Below are 27,766 nucleotides of genomic sequence, written 5' to 3'. Positions count from 1 at the left end.
CATGAGAAGGATTTCCTACCGTTTTGGCAACGTTAAGGGAACGCTGATAGCGACAAATCGAGAAATCAACGTTGAATAAATTGCTAGTTTTTCGACCATTTACATGGCAACCAAGATCTGCCACCGCACGCAAGTCTTACACTCACAAGCTAAGCTCCCACAATGGATAGGGTTGGTGACAGTCAAAATGTATGCAGACCTTACCCCACATAATCTATAGAAAGATTGCTTTCAGAAATTGAAACTACGACTTATAAGTTACACCCCTTGCAAGGCTTTGCAACTCTATCATTAGGTCACATATTCGCATGTCTGTAAATATATCCCAAGCAATTATGGAAAGTTCTTATGCGCGCACACACACACAAAAAGTGCAAGTTGTCAAGATAAGAATCATTGTCCAACTTTTATAATTGCCAATAATGTAAACGATTTCTATTAGGCCGAAATTCATGAGGATAGAGGTCTAGAAGTGGGTCCACAAAGAAATATCTCAATTAATTGGTTTGAACTCTCGACCTAGGGTACCGTAGACCTGAAGTCCGGAGAGAAAACTAATTAGGCTATTGACAAGTGGTTAACGCAAATAATAGTGTAGCAGGCAAAGCCGGGACATCATTTCAAGCTGTAAAACTCTATATATGCACACATTGAAGAAAAACTTTGATGCACAAACACCAAAAAAACAAAAAACCAAAACCAAAACAATGGAATTCCAACTCTACAAAATAGCCCTCTCAACTGTTTATCTCATCTGCCTCTTTCTTAGCTTACCTAATCTGCCTCTTAAAGTTGCTTGTGATGTATCAGAAGCACAAGCTTTTCTCATATGGAAATCCAGCATTCACATCAAAACTAAACCTCTCTTGGCTTCATGGTCTAAAACCAAAACGAGTCCTTGCTCTTGGTTTGGAGTTTCTTGCAACGACGCCGGAAGAGTCACCGGAATCAACCTTGCCGGTTCAGGACTAAATGGTACACTCCAAAACTTTCCATTCTCATCATTTCCCAATCTTGTGCACTTAAATCTTAGCATGAATGAACTTTTTGGTTCAATCCCACCTCAAATCAGTCAGCTCTACAACCTCATCTACCTCGACTTGTCGACTAATCGGTTTTCGGGGGAAATCCCATCTTCAATTGGCCTGTTAACTCATCTTGAGATCCTTAACCTCTCTGAAAACCAGTTAAGTGACTCAATTCCTGAAGAATTAGGCCAACTCAGGTCACTTGATAAGCTTTTCCTCCACAACAACAATCTACATGGAGTGGTTCCATCTTCTTTGGATAATTTAAGCAAACTCACTCACTTGCATCTCTACAATAATCCACTCTCTGGCTCTATCCCACCTGAACTTGATCGGCGGCTCTACGAACGCAGCTACCATGAGTTGTGGAATAATCAGTATTCAGATAAAGTTCATGGACCAGGTGGTGGCCGGCAACCACCAGCTGGAGTTTAGTAACATCTCCAAGAAGTTGCAATTCGACCACAAAGTAGCAGATATTGAGATGGTGATGATCAACAATGGGCTCTGAAGCTTAGATGATGGTTACTTAATTGTAGTACAAGAAATAAGAAATGAGGCCCAAATTGTCCCAAAGTACTGCTGTGTAATTATAGACTCTAAAATTTCCTGGTGTAAGGTATTTAAGTTCACTGTATGATTATGAATGAAAAAAAAAATATATATATATATATATATATATATCTGCAGAGTAAAATTGAAAATTGTGTTGCTGATGATAGATGTATTGGAAGAAGCTGCTTAAGTTGGTAAGTTCTTGCAGCTAGACAGTGAATGAAGTTATTAGGATTTTCTTCCGTTTTGGCAATAGAAAAGTGTGCGGGATCGAGGACAACCAAGATATATGTAGCCCTAAATTAAACATGTAACTTATAGGTTGTACCCTGTAACTGTATCATTGGGGCACATGTTAGCGTGTCTGTAAATGTCTGTATGCATTATAATAAGCAAATACATAAAAACAAAAGCAATGGGATTGCAACTCTTGAAGATAAGCTTGTTCTTTATGATACCATTGTTTATCAATGAATGGAAAGCCAGCCTTCACAGAGAAACCAAACCTCTCTTTAGTCCTAGTGCTTGGTTTGGAGTTTCTTGCAACAATGATGGAAGAGACACCACAATCAACCTTGCCAATCTTCCATACTTTAATCTCACCATGAATGAACTTCATGGTTCAACACCAGATGAAATCAGTTAGCTCGATCTCTAACCTCGTCTACCTTGAATCCCATCACCAATTGGCCTGTTAACACTTTTTTTTTTCGATAAGCATGTTAGCACATATTCAAGTCCTAAACATCTCTGAAAACATGCTACGGAGTCTAGCTTATTCATCTGCATCTCGACAATAATTCACAATCTGGTTCCATCCCACCTAACTACCTAAGCTTAGTCGTCTCTCGAAGCTCGTGTACCATGAATTGAGGCATGGTGAATATCCACATAAAACTCCAGAACCAGGTGGCAGGTAATTCACCTGAACAAAGTATAGATGAAGACCATATTGGCCAGAAGCACTCCTTTGTAAACTTACTAGCTTTGTGTTCTGAAGTACTATTAAAGTTCTGAATGAATGGTTTGTATATGAATGAAAATGTATAACTAGCAGAAAATAAACTGTGCCTGCATGTGCACATTGATAGCTTCTTCTTTTTTTTCCTTCTGTTACAAGAGAGCCATACCTTATCTTCCTCTGGTGTTTTTACTAGTTTTTGGCTTTTTGCTTAATTTCAGCAAAAAAAAAAGACAGATCCAAGCAATTAGGGAAAGTTCCTCCACACACACACACAAAAATGCAAGTTGTCAAGATAAGGTTATAAGGCATCATTGTCCAACTTTTTTACTTGCCAATAATGCAAACAATTTTTTTTTTTTGTACCGAGTAACCATCCAACCCAAGATGCCCTTTGCACAATTGAGTGGGCGTAAACCTCTGATTGTCTAAACAGCTTGTACCACGTTAGAAAAAGGTAAGACTGGCAAAAGCCCATGTGGTTAGGATTCTAAAAGTGAGACAACTCATGGAATCAGGATTCCACAAAGAAATATCACAGCTAGTTGGTTCGAATTTCCAACCTAAGGCACCATAGACCCTAAGCCTGGAGATATAACCAACTAGGCTATTGCCAAGTAGTTAACACGAATAATACTTTAGCAGAAAAAACTGGGAGATCATCTCAAGCTGTAAAACTCTATATATGCATACATTGCACAAGAACTTTGATGAACAAAAACAATGGAATTCCAACTCTTCAAAATAGCCCTCTCAAGTGTTTATCTAGTCCTCTTTCTTACCTTACCTAATCTGCCACTTAAAGTTGCTTCTGATTCATCAGAAGCACAAGCTCTTCTCAGATGGAAATCCAGCATTCACATCAAAACTAAACCTCTCTTGTCTTCATGGCCTCAAACCAAAACAAGTCCTTGCTCTTGGTTTGGAGTTTCTTGCAACGACGCCGGAAGAGTCACCGGAATCAACCTTGCCGATTCAGGACTAATTGGTACACTCCAAAAATTTCCATTCTCATCATTTCCCAGTCTTGTGTACTTCAATCTTAGCATGAATGAACTTCTTGGTTCAATCCCACCTCAAATGAGTCAGCTCTACAACCTCATCTACCTCGACTTGTCGACTAATCGGTTTTCGGGGAAAATCCCATCCTCAATTGGCCTGTTAACTCATCTTGAGATCCTTAACCTCTCTGAAAACCAGTTAAGTGACTCAATTCCCGAAGAATTAGGCCAACTCAGGTCCCTTGATAAGCTTTTCCTCCACAACAACAAACTACATGGACAGGTTCCATCTTCTTTGGGTAATTTAAGCAAACTCACTCACTTGCATCTCTACAATAATCCACTGTCTGGCTCTATCCCACCTGAACTTGATCGGCGGCTCTACGAACGCAGCTACCATGAGTTGTGGAATAATCAGTATTCAGATAAAATTCATGGACCAGGTGGTGGCAAGCGTCCACCAGCTGGAGTTTAGTAACATCTCCAAGAAGCAAAGTAGCAGAGATTGAGATGATGATGATCAAGAATGACTTTGTAATTGTAGACTTTAAAAATTCCTAGTGTAAAAGGCATTTAAGTTCACTGTATGATTATATATGTATCTGCCAGGAAAATATATGTGAAAAACTTTACCCCAAACCAACTTCCAAATTCTTTTGAAGATGTAGCTTCACAGTTTGATTTATTTCCTTTGAGGTTAATTGGACCGAGGCACAATACAAAGTCGCAACTCACATGAAAACAGGTGCATTAGTTTAGAATCGGAACCTCATCTTGAACGATAATTTTTAGGTCTTAAATTCAAAATCTAAAGAGATAACCCAACTAGGCTATCCCCGAATCGTGGATAAGAATAAGATTAGAAGTTCTCAGAACTTTAACTCATAAGAAGGTGAGAACCACATAAGTACTTCAACGGTTCAACCATCCTATGTTGGGTCTTATGGGCTTTAACCTGAATAGAAACAACCAACAAAACGCACCGTTTCAGGAGGGAAAAATTTAACTACTATCTAACCAACCACAAAGTGGAAAACAGACTAGAGCAAGGGGGGGAAATGGTGTCTTTGTGTCTCTACAGTTCAATCCCTCCAATTCTTCCGTTCCAAAGGACGGTTACCACTCCGGACAGTCACGGCCATGGTTTCCCATCCAACCCTAAAAGCCCACTGCTCAAATTCCCTGACTTTTTCTCTTTTTCGGATTCTCGGTTCTCGGTGTATTGCAGAAGCCAAACCCTAGACGATCCTCCTCTCTCCAGCTCCGCCGCTTATGCCGTCCTAGGCCTCGAGACAAGCTGCTCAGCCGCTGAGCTCAAAGCCGCGTTCCGGGCCAAAGTACAATTCCCCTTCCCTCAACGTCCACTCCAGTTTTTGCTGCATCCTCTCCACGCCTTTGGGATGTAGATTCATGTACAGAGGAGAGGAGTGGGTGCAGTGAAATTTGAGAGTTGGAATAGCAATACCCAACAAGATTAGAGAACTATTTGATTGATTTATTGAATCGTGTACATTTCTTTTAAATCACTAATTAGGGTTTTTTATTTTTCGGTGCCAAGGTCAAGAAATATCATCCTGATGTGAACAGAGGTGGGGGAGATTCAAATACTATGATTCGCCGCGTAATTCAGGCATATGAGGTATATCCGTTCCAAAAAACATCAGACATTTCATTTTTTTAACTTGTTCTTGACAGTTTTTTCTGTTTCTCTTTAGATAGTTCAATTTTTTTTGTTGAATGGAATAGAATTGTGAGTTCAATTATATGTGTAGAATGTTTAGTAAGCTAAATAGTTGTGACATATTCAAGAGCCAGGACAATTTAAACACCAGTAGCTGCTAATTGTCGACATTTGTGATTAACGTGGTGCCTCTTAGGGTTCATTCCATTTGCCATTGCCCAAGACAAGGGTTTTTGGTTCATTGTACTTTGGATTTACTGCTACATATATGATATATCCCCTTTTATGAACATATATTGATTTTATTGTTTGTTAATTTAGCATGTGAAAGGATTAGAAGTTTCAACCTGTTTAAAATCTTAAGGAGTGGTTACCATTAGGCAAAGACCTCCTTTTTGCTACATATATCCCTTGCCAAAGCGAGTTGGTGACTTCTTTGTGGGATTTATATTATATTATGTGCAGATATTAACCAATTACAGCCGGTCAGAGATCATAGAAAGGTGAACTTGGTGTTTCAATGTTTTTAAAATTTATCGTTTCAACTTCTGTGTCATATTCAAGTATTTTCATTATTAATTTCCTAGCAGGTCTTTGGTTTAATTAGTATGTTTCAGTTTGCACGTTTGATCTCTGGAGATTGATTTGTAGGGAATGTCTAGATCCATTTGATGAACCAGAATGTGAAGCGATGGATCTCTTTGTTAATGAGGCTCTTTGTATTGGAAAAGGTAACCCATAAGTTCACAATTCACCAATGTTAATCTCTGTATAACGAAATCAACGGTGTACTGAAGTTGAGATTGACTTAACATGGAGATAAATGACTATTCTTCCTTATATCTAAAACTTGATAGCTTATTTACAATCTACTAAATCCATCTGTCAGAAGGTTGTTTTCTGATGGGATACAGATTCCATATTTCCGGAGAAATGTAGGAATTAATGCTCTCCTTTTTGTCGTGCTATGTTGTTTCTAACATTCACGTGTCTTTCTAAACCATATATCAGGGTGTCCATATTCATGCATTAAAAGAGCACCTCATGCTTTTGCATTCTCCTCAACTGGGACTGCACGAGCAACTTCACAAGGTTGGTCATTCAGCAGTGAGTTGTCTATACAGAATTTTTCCTTTGTGAGGTAGCACACATCTACGAGTGACGGTCAGGAAGATTGATAACTCAAGGAGTAATCACTTTAATTCAAATATCAAATAAAATAGCAGAAAACAAAGCATTAGCATGTCATATAGTTCAGAATTTTGTAAATTTTGATGGAAATCTATAAGATATTTAAATTTAAAGTTGCATGTCATCAGGGCATGGTGAAGATTACCAGGTTCAGATTGCAGTTGGTCAATGCCCAAGAAGCTGTATTCACTATGTAACACCTTCACAGAGAATTATTCTAGAGGAGTTACTTGGCAGGTAAGACTCTCATACCTCCAATGCTCTGTTGATACATTGTGGGCCTCCAAACTATTTGCATAAATTAACTCGTCTCGAGTTTTCAAAACCAAATTCTACTTTGGTTGTTGCTGGCCAATGATCATGTTTGAGATGTTATATTACTTTTGCAGTATCTTGAACATGCCGTACAACAGCTCTGCAGAAGCAGACTTGCTCTATTCCCTTATAGTTAAAGCTAGGTTCGAGAACAATCGGTTCCAGAAACCAAAGAAACAACCCCCCAAGTCTTCAAGTCAACATGTAGATTGGTTTTGATTTTCTTGAAGTGCCGGTCTTCTATGCCGCTTGGAATCCAGCTTCACTCGCCGAGCTCAATGTTTAGCCAACAAGCACTTTTCTTCGGTTGAAAAGTAGTAGAACAAGCCCTTATTGAAGATGTTAGGTTCTCCTTTATACTGAATCCAACTCCTGAGTGCTGCCTGGCTGTGGAATCCCATAGCTGACTGAACATGGCAGAAAGCTGAGCTAAAAAGGGCTTGTATGACTGCGGGAACCCAAATGCTGCCGCCTCCCCTTTCTTCTGTGAAAGCTGGTTATTATTTGATGACAAATAAATGGGCATTCCGTTGGTTCTGTGTATATTCGTTTCTGAGTGAGAATACAGTTGCATATTACTACCCTTTTTTAATGGGCTGGGCTTTTGGTTTTTTTACTTTGCTATCTTATCAGAGCCAGCCCATGCTCACCCCTAGATCCATAAAGGCCCAAAACTCGGATTCTACATTTCTACTCCCTAAACCGGGCGTTGAAAGATTTGGGTCTGTAATTTGGCTCAGAGGACCAATAGCTGTCTGCCACATCATCAAGAAATAGACCTTCTTTAGTGGGCTGAGCTTTCTGCTTTTTCTATTTGCTTTGTTTATCAATAAAAAAGCTGGCCCACACTCAACCCTAGATCCAAAAAAAAGCCCAAAACGAGCGCTTTAGGAATTAGAATTAAAATTATATAGCCGTTAGAAGCAGCTCCCCCAATCGACGGCTCATCTTTCCTTCAATTCAAAGTTGAATGAAAAACCCTCTCTCTCTTCCAATCTGAAACTCTCTCCCTCTCTCTCTCTCTCACTCTCACGCTCGCTCAGTCTTCCTCTCGCTCAATCTCTGTGAAATTCGGCAACTTGAATTCTCTGATTTTAGATCCATGGACGGTAATTCTCTTGTAGTACATGTTTTTGTTGATTTGGGAGTGTGATTTTCCCCCAATTTTATATACTTGTTTATTTCTTGATCTATTCGATCAGTAAAGAACTGTGTTGTTTTGTCGATAGATCAAACGATGGAAGTATTATCAGAGAGAGCCAAGCACCCCGTTTCTCGTTGCGACCCACTACCCTCTCCATCCTCAAATTCAGGTTCTTGTCCTTCTCTTTTCCTGCACTACTTTCGCTCTTTTTTTGTAATCTTTATTGTCCTCGAATGCACAAATACCTAATTTTAAAGGAGTAGATCTCGTACGTTTCTCTGATTCATCTTTTCTTTACTTCTTGACCTAAATTTTCTATGAATTATAGCTAGGTTTGATATCTTTCAACGTTAAACGTTGGATGTTTTGAATCTCTTAATCCCTTTTTCAAGTTGGGGTTTGAGTAATGAGGTTTTTGAAGATTAGATTGTGGCTGGTGAGAGTTTCATTACGTTTCTTTATTTTTATTTACTTAATTATTTTCAACTCAATTTTAATTTTTAACCGAAACTGTGAATTATCCATTCTATTATCCTCTGAGTTCTTCTAGGGCTTTGGTTCCTGTGAAATAAAATTTTCTTCTATTTTTATAATGTTACTAGATTCAGCAATGCATATGCGCACAATCCAAGTTTTTTTTGTATCAAGTGACATGTCCTTTTCCATCGTTGATCAGTGATTAATGAAAAATATATAGTTTTCTTGTATCCTCTGTCTTCAGATTTCTCTTTGTTTATATGATGATTTTGGTGTTTCGCCACAGAATTGGTTGATGAGAGTGGCCATTCCATGAATGGAGATAATGCATGGAACAGAAATGAAGTTGAAGAAACTACTCATTCAATGGATGAGGATACTATATCGAATACAAATTTGCTAGCTCAGGGGCCAACACTTCCTATATTGCAGAAGATTATCACTTTGAGCATTAAAATTCAGGTAAAATTCTAATAATCGCCCTAGAATGTAATCTCTGATAAAATATATTAGTTCTGTCTCCTGTTTGTTTGGATGTTTTCTCCTATTTGTTTGGATTTTAGAATTAATTGCATTTCATTGGTTTCTTAACACCTGAAAATCATCATTTTGTGAGGGTGGAGGGAATCAAATTCTTCTAGGAGTTCAACTTGCAGTGTTGAAATGTCTTTTTATGTCGTTGACTCTTGCTATTTCAGAACCTAAAGAAAGAACATGCTATTTTATCTGATCAAGCGAAGGGTATGGCAACAGATTCCTTTCCCGGCCCAGAGGCTATAAACATGCTTTGGCATCTCAGTGAGTATCTGGAAGTGGTAGTATTATTTATCAGATGTCAGTTACTTAGTTTTTGGGCTCTTATGGCATTATTCTTGCTATGTTTGATCTTAGGTCATGAACATGAACTTCTGAAGAAGAAGTACCTGGAGGAGTCTTCTGAACGGAAGCGGCTTTACAATGAAGTTATCGAACTTAAAGGAAATATTAGGGTCTTTTGCAGATGTAGACCATTGAATGAAGTTGAAATTGACAATGGTTTGAAAAATGTCGTGGAATTTGACTTGTCACAGGACAATGAGCTACAGATCATCTCCTCTGATTCTTCCAAAAAGCAATTCAAGTTTGACCATGTGTTTAAGCCCGAGAATGACCAAGGTAATTTGATATCTCCCTGCTGTTTTTGTTTTTTGTGAAGACATGTACTGTTAAGTTGTTGATTCCGTAAGGACCATATATGCAGATGCTGTCTTTGCACAGACAAAGCCCATTGTGACTTCAGTGCTGGATGGTTATAATGTCTGCATATTTGCCTATGGGCAAACTGGAACTGGGAAAACATTTACCATGGAGGGAACCCCTGAAAATAGGGGAGTCAACTACAAGACTTTGGAGGAGTTGTTTCGCATATCTGGGGAAAGAAACGGCATTGTGAGATATGAGCTATCTGTTAGCATGTTGGAGGTCTACAATGAAAAGATTAAAGATCTGCTAGTAGACAATTCAAACCAAGCTAGCAAAAGGTGAGTTTCTCTTTGCCAGCCTTCATTTTTTTTTTGCTTTACGTTCTGTTCAGGAAGTCTGATCATTTGAATCATAAAGCAACTTGTGGATAATTTAGTTGATGGTCCAATGAACCTTACTTGATCATATACCTCCAAATCAAAGAATTTTGACTTGGAGACAAATATACCTGCCATGTTTTGGGGGAAATGGGAAGATCATTAGTCTCTATTATATTGTCCAGAGCATGCATCACTTCTATGTTTTTGGCTATGTTATATTGATTTGAGAGATATGAGAAGGTAAAGTGAATGCAAATTTCTTATTTTGTTGGATTAAGGTTGGAGATAAAGCAAGCAGCCGAAGGAACCCAGGAAGTCCCTGGGCTTGTTGAAGCTCGTGTTCATAGTACAGAGGAAGTTTGGGACCTTCTGAAGTCTGGAAGCCGAGTAAGATCAGTTGGATCCACCAATGCAAATGAGCTTAGCAGCCGTTCTCACTGGTAAACCTCAGTTCTTTGTTTCCTTTTCTTTTATTTAAGTGAACTAAGTATAAATTATGTCTAGCTTTCTGTTTCTTACAAAATTGATGAGTGAGGTCAGCGCCAGCTAATTGAGATACAAGTTATAGCAAATACACAAGTTATATTGGTCAAATAATAGGTCGAGTGCAAGACATCTCTTTACCACAAATTGTTTTTATGCAGCCTGTTGCGGATAACTGTAAAGGGGGAAAATTTAGTCAATGGGCAAAAAACTAAGAGTCACCTTTGGCTGGTGGATTTGGCTGGTAGTGAGCGTGTCGGAAAAATTGATGTTGAAGGTGAAAGGCTAAAGGAATCTCAGTTCATAAACAAGTCTCTTTCGGCACTTGGGGATGTTATCTCTGCCCTTGCATCTAAAACAGGCCATATTCCTTACAGGTCTCTCTCTCTCTAGTCTCTTCTCTGTTGCTCGCACACACATTTGTTTTTCATCTTATACTCACGAGTACTTATCTGACTGGAGCTTTTTCATCCTTTGCTGTGCACTAGGAACTCCAAGCTCACCCACATGCTGCAGAGTTCATTAGGTAAGTGGTGATTTGTTTCTTAAGTTTATATACTGAGGACTGGATCCAAATAAATTTTCCTTCAACGAACCTGAATGTCTTCTTCTGCGAAGGTTGATCTTTTGTTGGATTATTAAATGCAGGAGGAGATTGCAAAACCCTGATGTTTGTTCAGATCAGCCCAAGCTCTGGAGACCTTGGGGAAACCCTTTGCTCTCTGAATTTTGCCAGTCGAGTCCGAGGGATTGAAAGTGGTCCTGTACGGAAACAAGCAGACCTTACTGAGATTTTCAAGTACAAGCAAATGGTATTTCATAATTTTCATTCTCTAACTTCTGTTAGTTATCTTCATTATTTCTTTCTGTTGTTTTGAGTAGCTGCGACTCAGATTTATATAAACCAACAGGCAGAGAAGCTAAAGCATGATGAGAAAGAAACAAAGAAGTTGCAGGATAATGTGCAGTCCTTGCAGTTAAGGCTTACTGCTAGAGAGCATATCTGCAGAAGTCTTCAAGAAAAGGTAATTAAGGCTGTCTGCAGTTATCTAGATCAGGAGTCATCTGTTCTTATTTTTTAGAGCAGCTTGCATTTCTTGCGTTATAGCTCTTTTGAGGCTTTTGAGTTTGCATTTTATTCCTTCTTGACTTGTGATCCAGCTAAACTGGCAATTTAATTGATTTTCCAACAGGTTCGAGACCTGGAGAATCAGTTGGCGGAGGAGCGGAAAACTAGATTAAAGCAAGAAACCAGAGTTCTTGATGCTGCTTCTACTCGGTCTTCAAGACAAGCTCCATCTTCTAGACAAGCACCGGTAAAGACCAAACCAGAGAAACCACCACTGGGTCCTTCAAAATTGAGAATGCCGTTGCGAAGGATCACCAATTTCATGCCCCAAGCATCTCCTCACCCTGCTCGTAAAACTGCTACAACCAAATCAGCTATTCCTGCCCCAACACAAGATAAAGAAAATGTTCCCAGAATGACAACAATGGCAGCCAACACAAAAGGCCTATTAATGAAACCAAGACGTATGTCAGTAGCTATTAGACCATCTGGTCCTTCAATGACATCACAGGTCCTTCAGCCCAAAAGACGAGTATCCATTGCTACGCTACAACCAGACCCAAGCTCATACATTACAACTCCCCTTAACAACTCTGCTTCACGATATAGCAATGGAAGCGCGATAGGAAGACCATCTTTACTGAAGGACCCGCGGAAGGCAAGGTACTCAAAGCTGTTCTCTCCATTGCTAGAGTACAAGACAGCATCAGATGTAACTACACCAATTGCCATGAGAAGCAGTAGGAAATTCATGGGGAGTCCTCCAACACAGACTGGATCATGGAAGCCAAAGCATCCAACAGTTGTTGCACTGCAACGGAAACCGCTAGTATGGAGTCCACTCAGGCTAAGAACCATGCAGAATCAAGGGAGGTCTTCATTGTTACCTTATCGACCCCTCAACTGATAACCAAGTGATCCTTTGTTCCCTTTTCCTTAAAGGTGGGAGACTGGCTCGAAACATATACTTCTGGCTTGCCATTAAACACTTTCACATCAATTCTTTCTTCCTTTCTTTTTTTTTTCCCACCTAATGTTTAACTACCTTTTCAAGAAATTCTTTTTCTCATTGTCTATCTTGGATTATACACCTATCTCACATATCGTGTAAGAAATTTTTCTCTGCTATCCTGTATTCTATGCCTTGCAGTTTACTGGTGCTCACTGGATTACTTTCTTTTGAACTTCTCTTGCACTGAGTAAAAAATTGAAGAATGATTATGATTGGATAAAAGACGAAAACGCTAAGGATTGCTAAGGATCTCAGTATTTCTTGTCGTCTCAACTATCCCAAATGCTAAGATGAAGGAAGGCCCGTCATTTATGTAAGATTGTGGACTCCACGTCTCATATGATTTATTTGAAATCGTATACGTCCATCTCAACATTTGAATAGGCTGAGACAGTTATATTTTAATTTTCAAATATAAAAATAAAAAATATTTTAACGTGACTTGGCTGGTAACTGGATGCGTGACACGTGTCAAAAAGCACATCCACGAGAGGATCTATGGAAGTTCAACGATGCTCTGGCCCACTTATGAGTTATGAATACCTCCTAAAGTAGGGGAAGTGTTATTTTAAGTTGAAAATAGGAAAGTAGCCGTTAGCATGCGTTTTTTCTTCTTCGTGGTGTAGTCTAGATGGATAGATTGGACCGTTGAGACAAAATAGATCCGTTACAAGAGTTTTATGTTTCAAGTTTTGTTTTTGACTTTTACACTTTGGTCTGAGAGAGAGAGATCGTAACGGAGAAGGAAGCCATTATGAAGAATCTCAGGTTTCTGAGTATTTAGAGAGAGAAACAGAAAGCAAATCTACTCTCTGTGTTGTGGGTGTTTGACGTTGGCAATCATGGTTGCAAGAACCCCACCAAAGCAGAGGAGATCAATGGTGGCTCCTCTCAACCCAACTCTCATCAGAGAAACTGTAAACAAGGTAAATTTACATCATTTCTTACTGTTTGTCCGTCTCCCAGGGGAAAAAATTAAGCGAAGAAAATTGGAAGTGAGTTTGAACAAAAAAATTTCTTATGAAAATCTCATGTTTGAAAAGGTCCAAATTTAGGGTTCTTCTCATCGTTGGTTTGCTTCTTAATTATGCATAAGTTTGAAATTGTTACCTGATTATTTGTGGGATTGCGGTTTACTTTGATGGGTTTGTGAAGGTGGATAAATGTATGGCAAGATTGCAAGAACTGCAGTACACAGTTGCAGGAGGAACCAAGGTGATAGCTGGAGTGAGTCTCAGTCCAAGGAGCATCAGAGGTTACTTGAGGACTAGTCTTAGGTGCAAGCAAGAAACTGTGAGGTTTGATCAATTTTTAAGTCGTCTTCTTGATGAAAGATGCAATTTTTGTTACCTTTGATTATTTTGATGATATGCTCAAATGGGTTTTCTTTATTTTGAATATCCGACGATCAAAGGATCAAGAATGGCACCCCCAGGAAATCTCCGGCGGGGAAGTTTCCGGCAACTATAGGAGGTTTCTCATCTTCCTTTTGAACTTAGAATCTAGTTTCATCTTTTTCATTTTCTCTGGGATCAAACAGAATTGATTTTATGGTCTATTGACTACTTTTGAAGCAATTTTGCACAGGAGAATGGCGACAAATGTCGTTACCAGCAATGCTATTAGGAGAAACAATGGGAGATATTCTACAAGCAAGCCAATTTGCAAAAGAAATAGTAACATCAGTTGCTCACAAAACCAAGAAAATAGCACCAGAAGATCCAAAAACACCAGTCACAGAACAGAGGAAACAGAGACCCCTGCTTGAGAACACTGAACTCAAGACCAGAAGAACGAAGGAGAAGCAAAATAAACTAACCCTAATCCGATCAGAATCCGATACGCTGTCTCTTCAAAGGGCTAGATCACGTATCAATTTCAAGGTTTCGCCTCCAAAGAAGACTGATTTCCACAAAGAAGATAACAACCATTATGTGGCAAACAGAGTATCTCCCAAGCACAGGCCTTGGGCTAAAAAAACTGTACTTTTTCCAAACCCTCTGTTCCTTTCTACACCTTCTGCTCCCCAGCAACCAAAGTTCTGCAAGACAAGGTCACCAGTCATAGCAAGAACTAAACAACAGACTCCACATAAGTTCTTGATTAAGTCTCCACCGCGAGCGCCGCCATCATCAGCTTCCAAATATCATGTAAAGATCAAGAGCCCACCAGTTGTTTCACTTTCTCCTACAAGGTCTGCAAACTTGAGCAAGAAATCATCACCAAAGGTGTCAACTGCCTCAAAACTGCGGCGATCGTTTTCACCTTCAAGGATTGCCAACAGATTGGTGTCTCCTTTAAAGGGCATAAAAAATGTACAGAAGATTGATGGGCTGAAATATCGTCCGGTTTCAATTCCTCCTAAGCAATTCCCAACTAGGAGAATTTGATTGTGTATAAAAAAAGTAAACAAACTCCCATGCATAAGTCCCCTCCGGCAATCAGAGGGTCAAGGATATACCAGATGTACACAGATCTTACCTCAACATAATATTTAGAGAGTCTGTTTTCAGAAATTTAACATGCAACTTTTCTAAGTTGCACTTCTACAACTGAATCCACCACAAGGCCACATGCTCACTTAGTCGCTTGTACATCCTTTAATTTATTTATTTTGCTCTGTTTGAAATACTTTCTCAGCAGCCATAGTTGATTTAGCAATAATGCTTCTCCTGTCATCTAACATTACGAGCTCTTTGTCTAAACAACTATGCAATCTGTATCTCTATTGATACACAATCAAGAAAATACATGGGAGATGTTCCAGTATCTTTTAGGATTCATGAGAGCATTTAACCAGCGACCAAACAAGCCCTAATGCATTTGAAACATAACCGTAGAAGAGTATCGACGCCATCAAAACAACAATCAACAATACACTTTTTCTGTTACCGAGAATTCCTCAGCTCAACATGCCAGCTTGGCAACAATCAACACTAACACACATTAGGTACTTACTTCTGTAAGATCCACAAGTGTGGCTAAGAAAAACGTGGAAGTAAATTTTAGGGTATGATGTGCCATGTTCAATACTGATTCTGGTTGCTCTACATCAATAATACAATGTGTATGGAAACATCAGAAAACCCACCCTCAACTCCAAAAAAGAAAAAAGAACAATACATCATCTCCAGATATTTACCTTTTTTGGCAAGAATGGCTTATGTGGTGTATACCAATTAGGCCTTTAAACCAATAATAGGGCACACATTTTTAGGCTTCACAATGAGGAGATGTTGCTTCACTGCTGTTTTTCACCTGTAAATGGCGAACCACCACTCTAGATCATATTTCATAACTTGGGAGATCATATGAACTCTTCATAGCAAGCAATTGTCCTTGAGATCCAGCAAAATTTTCTGACTTATTCATCTGCCCGGAGATGCAAACCTTGTCCTCGGCTTATTCAAGGCTTGATCCTTGAGGGGTGAAGATTTTCCTCCTACACCCGTTAAACGCATCATCTCTGCAAAGACAGTGTTCACAACCATCACTCGCCAGAAAACAAAAATCTGAACTCATCTCTGCCTGAGCTTAACATCAACCCAACCAAAACTTTCATTTGTGCATGCATTATGCACACCGGGAATGCTAATAATGAGAAATAATTTTCCAACACGTATGTGCATACTTTATATGAAGAGTTCTAACCTCTTTTTCTTTCAAGCTCTTGGTCAAGCTCTTCTTTCCACTTTCTCTGCCTCTCAGAAAAGCTCATACTGCAAAAGTGAAGCATCGATTTCAGGCCACAGCACCTCTAACAGTCAACAGAGAATAAATTTCTGCGAACCTTAGAGGCAATTGACTAACCGTGGGCTACTTGATTCTAGATGCGCATCAACCAGGGGCCCTTTCTGATCGTTATGTTGAGGAGATAAATTCTCACGTAAACTGTGATCCCTTACATTAATGATATTAGATACACGTCTACTATTACTCCCAGGGCTTCCAGCACAAGCTGCAGATGGAGACCCAACTCGAACCTGCTTTGGAGACCTGCTTTTTGGGGGTAACTTCAAGTAATTTGGAATAGTTTCGTCACATTTACTCCCAGACAAATTTGGAGAGCAAGCTTCATTTAAACTATTGTAGAATTCTTCATATAAAGGTGTTTGAAGTTTCTTTAGTTCAAAAGCCTGGAGCATCAATTGCGAGTTCAAGTCAGGCCTGTCATGCAAATCCAGATAAAAAACATGACTGAAAACGTGCAGTTTTTCAAGTAAAAGAATGATACCTTCTCATCCAAAAAGGCTTTAATTTTTGACTCAGTGAGTTCATCATCATCCTCAGACAGTGATGCCCCAAAAGGAAACAAACTATTTTCCTCCTTGCCAAAAGCTTTAGGACATGCGGTAGATTCTTGTGTAGTGGCTGAATTCTTTTCTGCCGGTTCATGTTTAAAACTCACACCAAATTTGTTGCTCCAGTCGCCAGAAAGCTCACACATAGAATCACAACTCTAATTAAAGCAAATGATTAAATGAGTTACACACGATGCAGCAACTCTCTTAGATGACTGGATCACACTCAAACTCTTACAAAGACATGAAAACAACTTCTCACCTGATTGAAGTCATATGGATTCAAACCAGAAGTAAGCTTTATTTCATCAGCTGTAAAATCATCTTTATCAATCTGGCACATATCTTCATCACTGTTCTTTGTTCCCCATCCAAGCTTACTTTCTAACAGGTTATTAGTATTTGTTGAATACCTCAGAGTGCCCAAATTACAGACGTCTGATGTGTCAGGACAGACTGACATTTGACTGAAAAATAATGTCAGTGCTATTGGAGAAACCCCCCCAAAAAACATCAAGGATAAAAATGAAAAGAGACCAGAATGTAAAACTTACAGAGTGTTCAGGTCAGTGGGATGTAATTGCAAAGAAGTTGCAGAATTCTCCTGGTTGAACAGTAATTCTTATTAAAAAGATGGCTGAGAAGAAATAATAGAAACCAATATCACAGGGTCATGAATTGCTAACCATGACCAAGGTATCAGTGACAGAATGAGACTCCAAAAACTTTCCTGTAATAAAGGGATGCTGCATATAATTGATGAATAGATATCAAATACTTGCATAATTTAATCGTTGTGTGGTCATTTCTCAGATGATCACTGAAACTCCCAGAATAATAAATAAAGCACACAAAGAAGAGCGCAAGCCACGAATATGATGAACATAAGGGGTAATAAATGTTACCAAAGAGTAATCACCTGCAGCAGGTTGGTTGCATCTGGCCTCATATTTGGTTCCCTGTGATTGGTCATTAGAGGTATCAATATAGCAGGCATGCTAGTTATTGTATGTAAAACTTAGTGCAGAAAGTTAATTTCAAGAAAGGAAATTAATAGCGAGTATAACTGATGCCAGCACCCAACACACTTTGTGCATGCTGTATGACTTCATTCTTATTTTCGTACTTTATCATTATCATACAATTATTGCAAAAGTTCAAAAACAGAATTGAATAAAGTTATTATTTACCCAATATCTGAGGATAGCAGAAAAATAGGGTTTTTTTAAAATTTCTATACTATATCATGATTACAAAGAATACGTATATTGAAAGAAAGAATATAACAGAATGAAATTTAGATACCATAAATGAATTTCTACAAGAGACTTCTAAGTAGTGGAAGTGCAGGAAGCATACGAAAACTTGAGACTAGAGTGTGGGTAATTGGGTATTTAAACATCTTTGTTGCGTTGAAGACACCAAACATTTTAATCCCTCCTCATATCATATAGATTCTAGATTTCATATTAACACCAGACCATACAGAAAAGAGAGGAAAGGAGACAGAAAAAAGTACTTCTGCAAACATTGGAGCAGAAAATCTTTTGCCTCAGTAGAGAGATGCTCGGGAATTTCAGGATGGGATTTTGTAGACCCTATGAAGTAGAATGCAGCAACCTAAAAAAAACCTGTTGTCAGTGCAACGAATAAGCATATTGAACAAGAGATGTAAAAATCAGCACAATTTGGTACCTCTTGGTATTGCTGGCTCCAAGGAGGCTTTCCAGTGGCCATCTCGATTACCGTACATCCAACGCTCCATATATCAGCAGAGCTTGGAAATTATTCAAAAGAAATAAGTAAGTTCACTTGCATCTAACTAAATTGCGACATCCCCAGCATTTCTCTTTAACACAAATGATGTAACAAGAAAAACTAAGTTTAATGCAGTTCTTCATTGAGCAAAAATAAACGAACTTTTAAAGAGTATTTAAGTGAACAGAACTACTACGTCCACAAAAAAACAGTAGCCAAGCATTTGAATATCAATCAAAACAACAGCTTACTAACAAGTATGACAAGTAAATTTACTTTTGAGAACATGGTTAGCGCATCTGGATTCTCCTGCAGAAATAAACATGGGCCGCATTCCTTACTGCATCTATCTTGATAACTCCTGTAACTTAGTTCCTATCAACCCTAGTTTAGAAGGGGAAGAGAGAGATCACTCCCTCCACCCCCACACACACGCGCTCTTATTACATTCTATATCAATAGTTTTTCTCTGCTTGGGGCAGGTTATATCATGAAACAATAACGAGACCATTCCATTCTAACAATGCTAAAGATGGGGATTTTCTGTGTAGGACATAGAGATTTACAGGATCAGTAATCAGATTGCTCTCACCAGCTATGACCAGTCTGCAGAATGACTTCAGGAGCCATCCAATATACAGTACCCTTCATCGATTTGGCACCTGTAATAGTAGCCTGTGGACCAAGCATGTCAATTTATAACATGTGGGCCAACAGACATTTCTAAATACAAAAGCTTGGAAACAAATGAATCAAAAGTGGATAAACATGACTTACCAGCTCAACAACCTGTTTGGATGCACCAAAATCTGCAAGTTTAATGCATCCTTTATTATCTACAAGTATATTTGCCCCCTGAGTGGATAGAAAAAAATTTCATCAGTCCTATTCAAAGGACAGAGAGGAGCAATAAAACCATCTACAGCTCACATCAATTGAAAATAAAAGAAAAGGAACCTTAATGTCCCGATGCATGATTCCGTTGTTGTGTAAATACTCAAGTCCCTGCAATAACTGTTCTGTGTATGATCTTATAACCTGTTAACAAATTAGGAAAAAGATTACAAACTAGAACACCTGTCAGAAGCAAAGTCAGTCTGCAAAGACTTACAGGCTCTGGGAAGGGTCCAAATTTCCCCAGAAGTGATGATATTGATCCGCCAGGGACAAATTCCAGTAGAATGTTTAAGCTTTCCTCTTCCCTCACTGTTCCCAAGTATCTCTGAGGATTTTAAAAGAAAGCGGGAGGAGATTTGATAGGCTACAAATGCAATTCATAAGCATAATCAATACACATTACTTACAACAATATTTGGATGTGAGAGATTCTTCAGAAGCTTCACTTCTTCCTCAAGTCCCTTTATGTGATCCTACTTACAATGATCAGCAAATTAAGTACTGTACAGCCATGTTAAGACAATTCTTGAAGAGACCAACATCAACTGATAGAACAACTGCAATGTCTATAATAAACATAAAGTACAAATACACTTATTTTCTTACGAATAACATAAAAGATGATACAGAAACTCAGAATCTTCAGATTTCTTGAAAACTAACATCATTTGTATTAGCTTAGGTAATAAATCTATATTGCGAATTATATGCTCCTAGTCAGTTTGTTCATCAACTGTAAGGTACAAAAGAAGAATAACAATGATCCAACATTTTGAGGAGACATAAGCAAGTCCTTCTCTAGCTAGTAAAGTAATAAAATTAACGATTTCAACAGATTTGTGAGCAAAACAACACAGCCAAAGAGCGGGACCTAAAACAATCATTTGCTATATTTAATAGAACTTTTCAACTACCCGAGAAGAAGAATCAATATTATGATCCCCCATACAACTTGACAACAACTAAATACGAAGTAAGAGATAACGCATGACTCCACCAATCGTTACAACATGGTGGGAGTTTAAAAGTAGAGACACATACAAATGCTAAACATTCTATTATTCAGAATCCAGAAGTCAACTGATCCTGGTGTATATAGCTAATTACCTAGTCAATGTGCATATCTTAATTAAAATAATGGATAAGATCCAAAAAGTTTCTCTATATGCTCTCAATGAAGCAGACAACTTTCTTTTCCTGTACTTACTATTTATAGAAACCAAACACAATGACAGAAATACGAAGAAGCAACCATATTAGCATACAAGATGTCATCAGCATAAATACTTCAATCTATGTTAAGACAAAGTAAGTCAACTCAAACCTGTGTTCTCTCCTTCATTGCACCATTCGATGGAATCAACACCTTTAAGGCGAAAAATAAGACAACTCGAAGTCAAAGTCAATCCCAAATATAAAACCAGGAAGATCAAATAAGAAACAACCCAAAAATGAGAGCCAATGACTGAAATTAACATCATCATCATGAGCAGCAGCAGCAAAGCCAATATCCCAAACACTATTTGGGCCGGCTACATGAATACATATGAGAAAATAAAAAATTCATCCCATGAATTCTCCATCGCCATTCATTCTTATCAAAAGCAACAATCTCGACTACAGAACAAAAGTAACCAAAAAAAAACTGCCAAACAGACATTCGAATCCAAACTCTAACTGAAAATGACCAGTGATCACTTCAACTTTCGAGAAGCATTATAAACCCTTAAACAAGCCCACAATAAACTCAAAAAAAAATCTGGCTACTCAAAAAAATGATTTGCAAAACAAGAATCAGTTGAATCTCACTGAATAAGCCTAAAAACCACAATCCAAAACCAAGTGAATGAGATTCATTCTAGCATTAAAATGAAGAACTCCTATGCAATTCAAGGAAATCACAAACAGACAAAAGCACCAACCCCAGCCCGAAAATTAACCCAAACCTAGAAAACAATCAAAGAGCCAAAACCCCAGGTTAACCGAAACCCCGATCAAGAATACCCAAAATTAACGGAACGCCATGAACAATTAACAAGCAAAATTGACAAAAACCAATTAAAAACCGCTATTGAAAATGAAAACTCGAAAATCAATGGACGAAAAAAGGTACCTGCTTCACGGCCAATAGCTCTCCAGAATCAAGGTTCATGCCCATGTAAACGTGGCCAGAGGCACCACAACCGATCAACTCGCCCTTGCGCCATCGAATCGGAGGAAGGGTCCAGGGTAGAGGAGGGGAATAGGGTTTTTGGAAGGCCCGAGACCTACGTAAGGAAGAGCTAATCCTATCGACCAGAGATGGTGGGGTCGTGGATGTGCTTGTTGGTTCTTCAGCGGCAAATGGGGGTGAGTTGAATGCTAGTGATCGGCGAACGGAGCCGAAGAAATCTTGCATCGTCGACAAGTAGGGCGAAAGTGAGGGCTGAAGTGAGGAAGAGAGAGCGTTGATTGGGAGTTTGATTTTGGCCGGCAAAAAGAAGATCAATTGGAGAAGACACGCAGTGGGGGAGAGAGAGAGGAGGGAAAAGGCTCCGTGAGTTTTTTTTTTCAAAATAATTAAACAAAAACGCGTTTTTTTTATTTTGTGAAATTAATTTTAAATGATAATATTTTTTTAAAACCAATCAATAGTGAGGAATTTTTTTCATGCAATCCGTAATCACTATTTTATGGTTTGCAATTCTGTCAAAATTTTATTTGTTCTTATTTCAAACTCTTCTAAATTTTAATTGCACTCTTATAGGTGCTCGATCTACAATCACGAAAAAGTCAAGATGGACAACCAGCAACCTATAAAACATGTGAGCAAGAGACAATTGGAAGAGTCTTGTCACTGGGAGGGTGTCGTACAAAGAAGCTCCGATAATCAAGTCAGTAGAACGAAAAGCCAAAGAGGGTGCTATGAATGAACGTGGGGTGGCATCAATCATAGAGGGAGGTACAACAGGAAAAGTGTTTTGGATTTGAAGAATAGATGCAATAGAGGTAGTTACAATGGTGATTTGCAGAGGTGTTATTGTGTGAGTTTCAGAGAGCGAGAGTCCTCCTTTCTTTGAAAAGAAATGAGAGTATTTATAGTTTATGTGAAGTAAATGGGATGACTTGACGCCATGTAGGGACGGATCTCAAGAATGATTTAGAATGAAATGATTTGTGAATACCATGTGTTAGAAAATGTGGTTGATGTGATAGGTGACTATAAGAATAAGTCATTAATTGCGGCTCATCCTTTGAGAGAATTGGTGCATGTCTCGAAGTTGCTTAGAGTAGGTGACCCAACAACCTTACAATCGAAAAAAAGTTGTGATTGGTCGATCTTGGGGTCGATGCTAGGATTGCGGCCGAAACAAATGATGAAGGCAAGGCGAGGAGAACAAGTGAACGGCAACAACCTGAGTTTAAGTGATTTGAACATGATTTCCTAACATGCACGTAATGCAGTCAATAGAAGTGTGTATATATATATATATATGTTTTAACTGTCATACTTGATGTGGGTCATGTATTTGACTGGTAGTAGGGGCTTTGGAGAGCCGGAGGTGGCCGTGCGGGGCCAAGTACCCACATTCAATTCATGGACTTTTGATCGGTTAGTCAAAATAGTTGACTGAGTTTGGTCATACCTTACAAAATAGGCTATAATCATTTTTATCCACACCAGACCATTAAATGCAAATTGTAAACTATGTGGAATCATAGAATTCACATCGTCTGAGTATATATTGGGTAAACCTATTTTGTCTATGTAATAACCCATAAAATACGGATATTAGACAAATTCATGAAAAAATTTGTGTGAACTCGTCGCTCGAGATAATTGAATTGTTATGAAAGAGCATGACTCATATGTTGTTAATCAACCAAGCTAACTCCGAGAGAGCTATATGACATGAAAGATAGAACGTGTGAATTCGATTATACTTTCTTTTTAAGTGACTTGGCAATTAATTTTTGAAATGGAAGTAACATGGTAAATTAGTTGTTCAAATGAGGTATGAAATTATCATGTCTCCTTTTATTTTTTGGGCTTATTGTGTACATATATAACATAAAAACCCATAAATATATACAAATACATCAATCAATATATATATATATATACCCACCAAAGTTTAATCATATACTATTTGAAAGGTTTTGTAGGTTTATTGATCATGGCTTAACCGAAAAACGTACAAGTTTCAAAAAATTGAAGATACAAAGTAAGAAATTAAATTCTAATTATTTTCGAAAACATATCAATTGGTGGAACCATTAATAAAAGAAAGAGATGTTGTATACGAAACGACCACATATTTTTCTAAATTAATATATCCGCTAAATTAATGTGGAAAAGAAGTACGGATATGCAAAAAAACAAACCACTTTAATTTGAAACATTCCTCTAATAAATTCTCAGGGAACCTCTATAGTAAATGAAATATACAGAACTGCAATTAATCAAATCTTGCAAAACCCTAGTATCTATGATAGTCCCAAACGGACCATAGCAGAATTTCGGTCTATACCAGCACAATCATATATATATATATATATATATGTGGTACTATCGTCTAGGGGTGTTTCACATTGATCCTCCAATGGCCATTAGGGAGATTAGCCTTCTTGGCAGCCTCTCTATTCTCCATAATCCTTTCATAAGCCTTGCTAGAAAGTGCACAATATTGTTGCAACCCCTTTGACATGTGGTCATGGACCATCCACCACTTTTTATGTGCATCATCACTAGCAAATCTGTTCATATAATCCCTATCCCAATTACAATCATAGTCCCTATAACAAGTCCATGGCTTGAAACCCAAGAAATGTATAGCATAAACATCACTTGGTATTTCATGTTTCCCATTCATTTCCACAGCAAAAACCTTCAAATGATTGAGATTTTTAGGCAACCGATGCCACCACGTAAACGCTTCGTTCAGGAACCCTTGATCGCCCCCGTTGTACGAATTCAATCTACGCGTTTTTGACATCAAGTTGTCGAATGTGCACAAGGATGGCTCGATTAACATGAGCCCAGAATTGAACAAAACCTTATTGTTTGGCGCTGCAGATAATTGGGGGTAATCGAAGAACTTATCGATGTTCTTGAGGACTAATAGATCGGAATCTATAAACATGATTTTGTCATAGTCAGTTTGTTGCCATAGTCGAAGCTTGCTATAGTTGTACTCATTGTATGAACCTTTCTTGGCTACGGGGCTTCGGATTCGTTGGATTAGTCGGGTTTTCCATCCGGCGGCTCTAAGTCCTTGGAGGGATTTGATGGAGATTGTTTTGTCATGAAGGAGGAGACGATCTTTGGTAGAGTTAGATTGGATTAGGCTTTGAGCAAGAGCTATTGCACCACATACATATGCTTCTGAGGAATGGAGGATTGTTGCATAGGCCTCCCTTTGTTGGTATGATGTGTGGTTGAGCTTCTCTAGCACAATTGATTGTGCTTTTAAAGATATCGAACCTTCTTCTTTCCCTGCAAAATATAATTAATTTTTGTAAATGATCATTTGAAGAAGTCGATCACAATTAATTAATTTATAATCTATAAAACTTAACAAGTAGGATTGTTCATTTCCTTTTGGATTAGTCATGAAATTGAAGGAAGAAAATAAATATTGTAAGCATATACATACAATTTATGCATATTTGGCAACATAGTACCTTGCAGGATTAATCAAATTCAATACTCTGTCTCTCTTCTTTTTTTTTGTCGATCGAGAACGATATCATACAAGTTTACCTTTTAGACATTTCGAACCGTCTCGCCTGTTCGCACATAAGTTTCCTACATAACTACAAGTTGGACCAAAATTCAGTGCGTGATCATAATGGTATTGCTTCAAGTAAAAATCAAATTCAAGATATCTCGAGTTTATACAGTTTGACCCTCATAGAGATTTACCAACTAGTCTATCACCCATATGGTTTCGACTTCATAACTCTCATTCACTTTATAACTAACTAGAATTCTATAAAAGAAACCAATAGATACATGACAAAATAATTAAAACTCTTGAAAACAAATTAAGAACTAACTTGTCTCTAGTAGAGGAGAAGCAATCTTGCATGAACCAACCGGCATGGCCACCTTCTGTCTCAGCCTCCTCAAATCAGGCCGGTAGAGCCAAAAATCCCCTACATGCTTAACCAAATCATCGCACCTAAACATCTCCATCATGGGCCCACACGCCCCCACAAACACAACATACATCGTCCGATCAAAATCCCTGAACCCACTCGCCACCGCAAGATTAGCCACCACAAGATTCACTTGCAACCTATACACATCCCTAATCCCCTCCTTCGACGACCACCACCCTTTCTTCCCGCACGGCACCCTCGCCACCACCACGTCGAGGTCACCGTACTCCTCCTCCTCCATCCGCGGCGGCATTGGAATCTCCGGGCACTTGGGCGGACCCCACTTCTCATCCTCATCAACCCACTCTGGAAATAGTTTTTCCCACTTAATTAATCTCTCTCTATTACTATCCACACGTGCGAAACGTACCGAGACTACCTCTACGACGCCGTCTTGAACACTGCCCGCGATCTTTTTATTATAATCGTCCGATAAGTTGACCAGACCAACCTTGACTTTCTTTCGATCGGTTTTTTTGCCGAACCACTTAAGATCGTTGATGATGACCGATAACTCGGTCCGGTGAGTGTGGAACTCGTTGACCAAAGGCCGAGCGTTGACCATGAATGAAAGAACCAAGAACGTTAGAGATATTGAGATGACAAATAGAGACAACATGAAGAGTCTCTGGTAAGAAATATTTGTGGGTTTTAAGGAGAAAGCCATTTTTTTTTATTGAACTTTCTCTCCTCAATCCATTTCTCTATACAATTGTACCAATTTATACGCTAGAAATGGAGGAGAGGAGGAGTTTTTTGAAGGTTTGTCAATACTACAATCTTAAGAGAATTTAATTATGATAAATAATAGTTAATTTTTAACAAATATTTATCCTATAAATTAAGGGAAGTTGTAAATTCTTGTTTAGTAGTTAAGTAATTATATATCAAAGAATTTAATTTAGGTGAATATATCAAAAAGAGTTTGGGTATGGTACTACTTTCTTCTATTTTAGTAGATTGTCTTTTTTTTGGAGGTAATAAAGGGAATATGGCAAGAATAATGGGAATTTATAAGTATTTCATGTGAATATTTAATCATATACTATAATAAATTAATTGTGAAGTGCATGGGTTACTACTTCAATCTTGATGCGAGGTGGATAACTTTCTTCTCTTTTTGACCAAATGAATGAATGTATTAATTTTCTATTTATTTTTTGGCCCCAATCTGCCTAAAAAAGTATATCCATGGGTGGACAAACATAGGGGCAAGGGTTGCCCACCCTAACCTTTTGAATTTTTTTTAATATTTTGAATAGTTAAGGGATATTTCATATTTTTTAAGTAATAGCATCTCTCCCTAAGTCAGCAAGACTTGATTCTAATCTAAACATCTTAATCTCCCCTAGATTCTCAGTCGCCATTCACAATCGAAGTGTGCACTGCAGATTCATACATTGAATCATCTATTGGTTAAGCTTTTATCTTGTTACGGGATCCACTAGTGTTAATTTCTCGAAACTAAAAGGAATTAGTGATTTTGCTCAAAAAATGATTAATACTAGAAGACATAGTGTATACACATTGATTTATAGATTTTTTGAGTTTGGCATTGATTTTACCAATCGCAACTGCTACAGCCTACAGTAGAGAGCATTTTTCTGCCATGAAAATTGTCAATAATCGATTATGCGATCAATAGTTAAATAATAGTTTAGTTGTGTTTATTGAAAAAAATATATTTTTGATGCTATTCCAAATGAAGTTATTCATAAAACGATTTCAAAATATTAAAAATTGTCGAGAATATTTGTAAATCAACTTTTAATTATTACTTAACGCTATTATATAACTTTTGATTTTTAATGTTATTTTACATCTTTTGAAAAAACTAACATTAAGTAACCTTAAAAACGTTTTGGAGCTATTGCCCTCAAATTCCCGTGTGTCCTTGCCATGGCTAAGATAAAATGTTTCATTCATCCCTGAGTATATATAAATGATTGGATGATGATGATGTTGCTTATGTGATTTATTTTTTATTTGGTAGCCCTCAATTTGGACGATGATGATGATTAGTGATTGTTTGCCTTTGAAAAAAGGTTTTTTTTTTGTACACATGCCTTCATAAGTGTTTTGATGCATTGGAGAACCATTTAAATCGTGAGTACTGCTTGACATCCCAAAATATGACCTCTATTTTATCCTACATCATTGTGAAGTATTTGCTGTTAAGTGAGCCCC

General features: G+C 38.1%; 6 protein-coding genes across 6 annotated transcripts; 4 read left to right on the top strand and 2 right to left on the bottom strand.

Annotated features, from left to right (window-relative positions):
- The first annotated feature begins 707 nt into the window (after positions 1-707).
- LOC120010579 (probable leucine-rich repeat receptor-like protein kinase At1g35710) lies at positions 708-1,463 on the top strand. Its single transcript, XM_038861359.1, has one exon. The coding sequence runs from the start codon at positions 708-710 to the stop codon at positions 1,461-1,463; it is 756 nt and encodes a 251-aa protein (XP_038717287.1).
- A 3,112-nt stretch (positions 1,464-4,575) lies between these two features.
- Positions 4,576-7,324, top strand: LOC120010799. Its single transcript, XM_038861661.1, has 7 exons — positions 4,576-4,882; positions 5,104-5,184; positions 5,692-5,729; positions 5,878-5,957; positions 6,238-6,318; positions 6,546-6,654; positions 6,807-7,324. Exons 1-7 carry the CDS (start codon positions 4,604-4,606, stop codon positions 6,949-6,951), a joined length of 813 nt encoding a protein of 270 aa, XP_038717589.1. The 5' UTR covers positions 4,576-4,603; the 3' UTR covers positions 6,952-7,324.
- Positions 7,325-7,495: 171 nt separating this feature from the next.
- Positions 7,496-12,640, top strand: LOC120010798 (kinesin-like protein KIN-14S). Its single transcript, XM_038861660.1, has 12 exons — positions 7,496-7,841; positions 7,962-8,045; positions 8,640-8,815; positions 9,052-9,151; positions 9,245-9,508; positions 9,594-9,873; positions 10,194-10,355; positions 10,560-10,775; positions 10,887-10,924; positions 11,047-11,210; positions 11,310-11,423; positions 11,592-12,640. Exons 1-12 carry the CDS (start codon positions 7,835-7,837, stop codon positions 12,372-12,374), a joined length of 2,388 nt encoding a protein of 795 aa, XP_038717588.1. The 5' UTR covers positions 7,496-7,834; the 3' UTR covers positions 12,375-12,640.
- Positions 12,641-13,138: 498 nt separating this feature from the next.
- Positions 13,139-14,982, top strand: LOC120011396 (microtubule-binding protein TANGLED-like). The gene is made up of 4 exons (XM_038862503.1): positions 13,139-13,405; positions 13,635-13,777; positions 13,894-13,952; positions 14,067-14,982. The coding sequence occupies exons 1-4, from the start codon at positions 13,322-13,324 to the stop codon at positions 14,867-14,869; spliced, it is 1,089 nt and encodes a 362-aa protein (XP_038718431.1). The 5' UTR covers positions 13,139-13,321; the 3' UTR covers positions 14,870-14,982.
- A 353-nt stretch (positions 14,983-15,335) lies between these two features.
- On the bottom strand, positions 15,336-21,975 carry LOC120011395 (mitogen-activated protein kinase kinase kinase NPK1-like). Its single transcript, XM_038862502.1, has 17 exons — positions 21,549-21,975; positions 20,760-20,801; positions 19,843-19,908; positions 19,650-19,760; positions 19,496-19,576; positions 19,316-19,393; positions 19,131-19,213; positions 18,476-18,557; positions 18,300-18,400; positions 17,700-17,739; positions 17,467-17,526; positions 17,335-17,384; positions 17,043-17,247; positions 16,714-16,938; positions 16,290-16,615; positions 16,131-16,198; positions 15,336-15,945 (listed from the first exon to the last, which is right to left on the bottom strand). The coding sequence occupies exons 1-17, from the start codon at positions 21,831-21,833 to the stop codon at positions 15,848-15,850; spliced, it is 2,001 nt and encodes a 666-aa protein (XP_038718430.1). The 5' UTR covers positions 21,834-21,975; the 3' UTR covers positions 15,336-15,847.
- Positions 21,976-23,991: 2,016 nt separating this feature from the next.
- Positions 23,992-26,246, bottom strand: LOC120010578 (putative UDP-glucuronate:xylan alpha-glucuronosyltransferase 5). Its single transcript, XM_038861358.1, has 2 exons — positions 25,475-26,246; positions 23,992-24,911 (listed from the first exon to the last, which is right to left on the bottom strand). Exons 1-2 carry the CDS (start codon positions 26,244-26,246, stop codon positions 23,992-23,994), a joined length of 1,692 nt encoding a protein of 563 aa, XP_038717286.1.
- Between the last annotated feature and the right edge of the window lie 1,520 nt (positions 26,247-27,766).

This window comes from Tripterygium wilfordii, chromosome 12 (genome assembly GCF_013401445.1).
Source record: "Tripterygium wilfordii isolate XIE 37 chromosome 12, ASM1340144v1, whole genome shotgun sequence".
Taxonomy (NCBI): domain Eukaryota; kingdom Viridiplantae; phylum Streptophyta; class Magnoliopsida; order Celastrales; family Celastraceae; genus Tripterygium; species Tripterygium wilfordii.
Note: the sequence above shows the minus strand (reverse complement) of the source record. Positions and strands in the feature narration are given on the sequence as shown.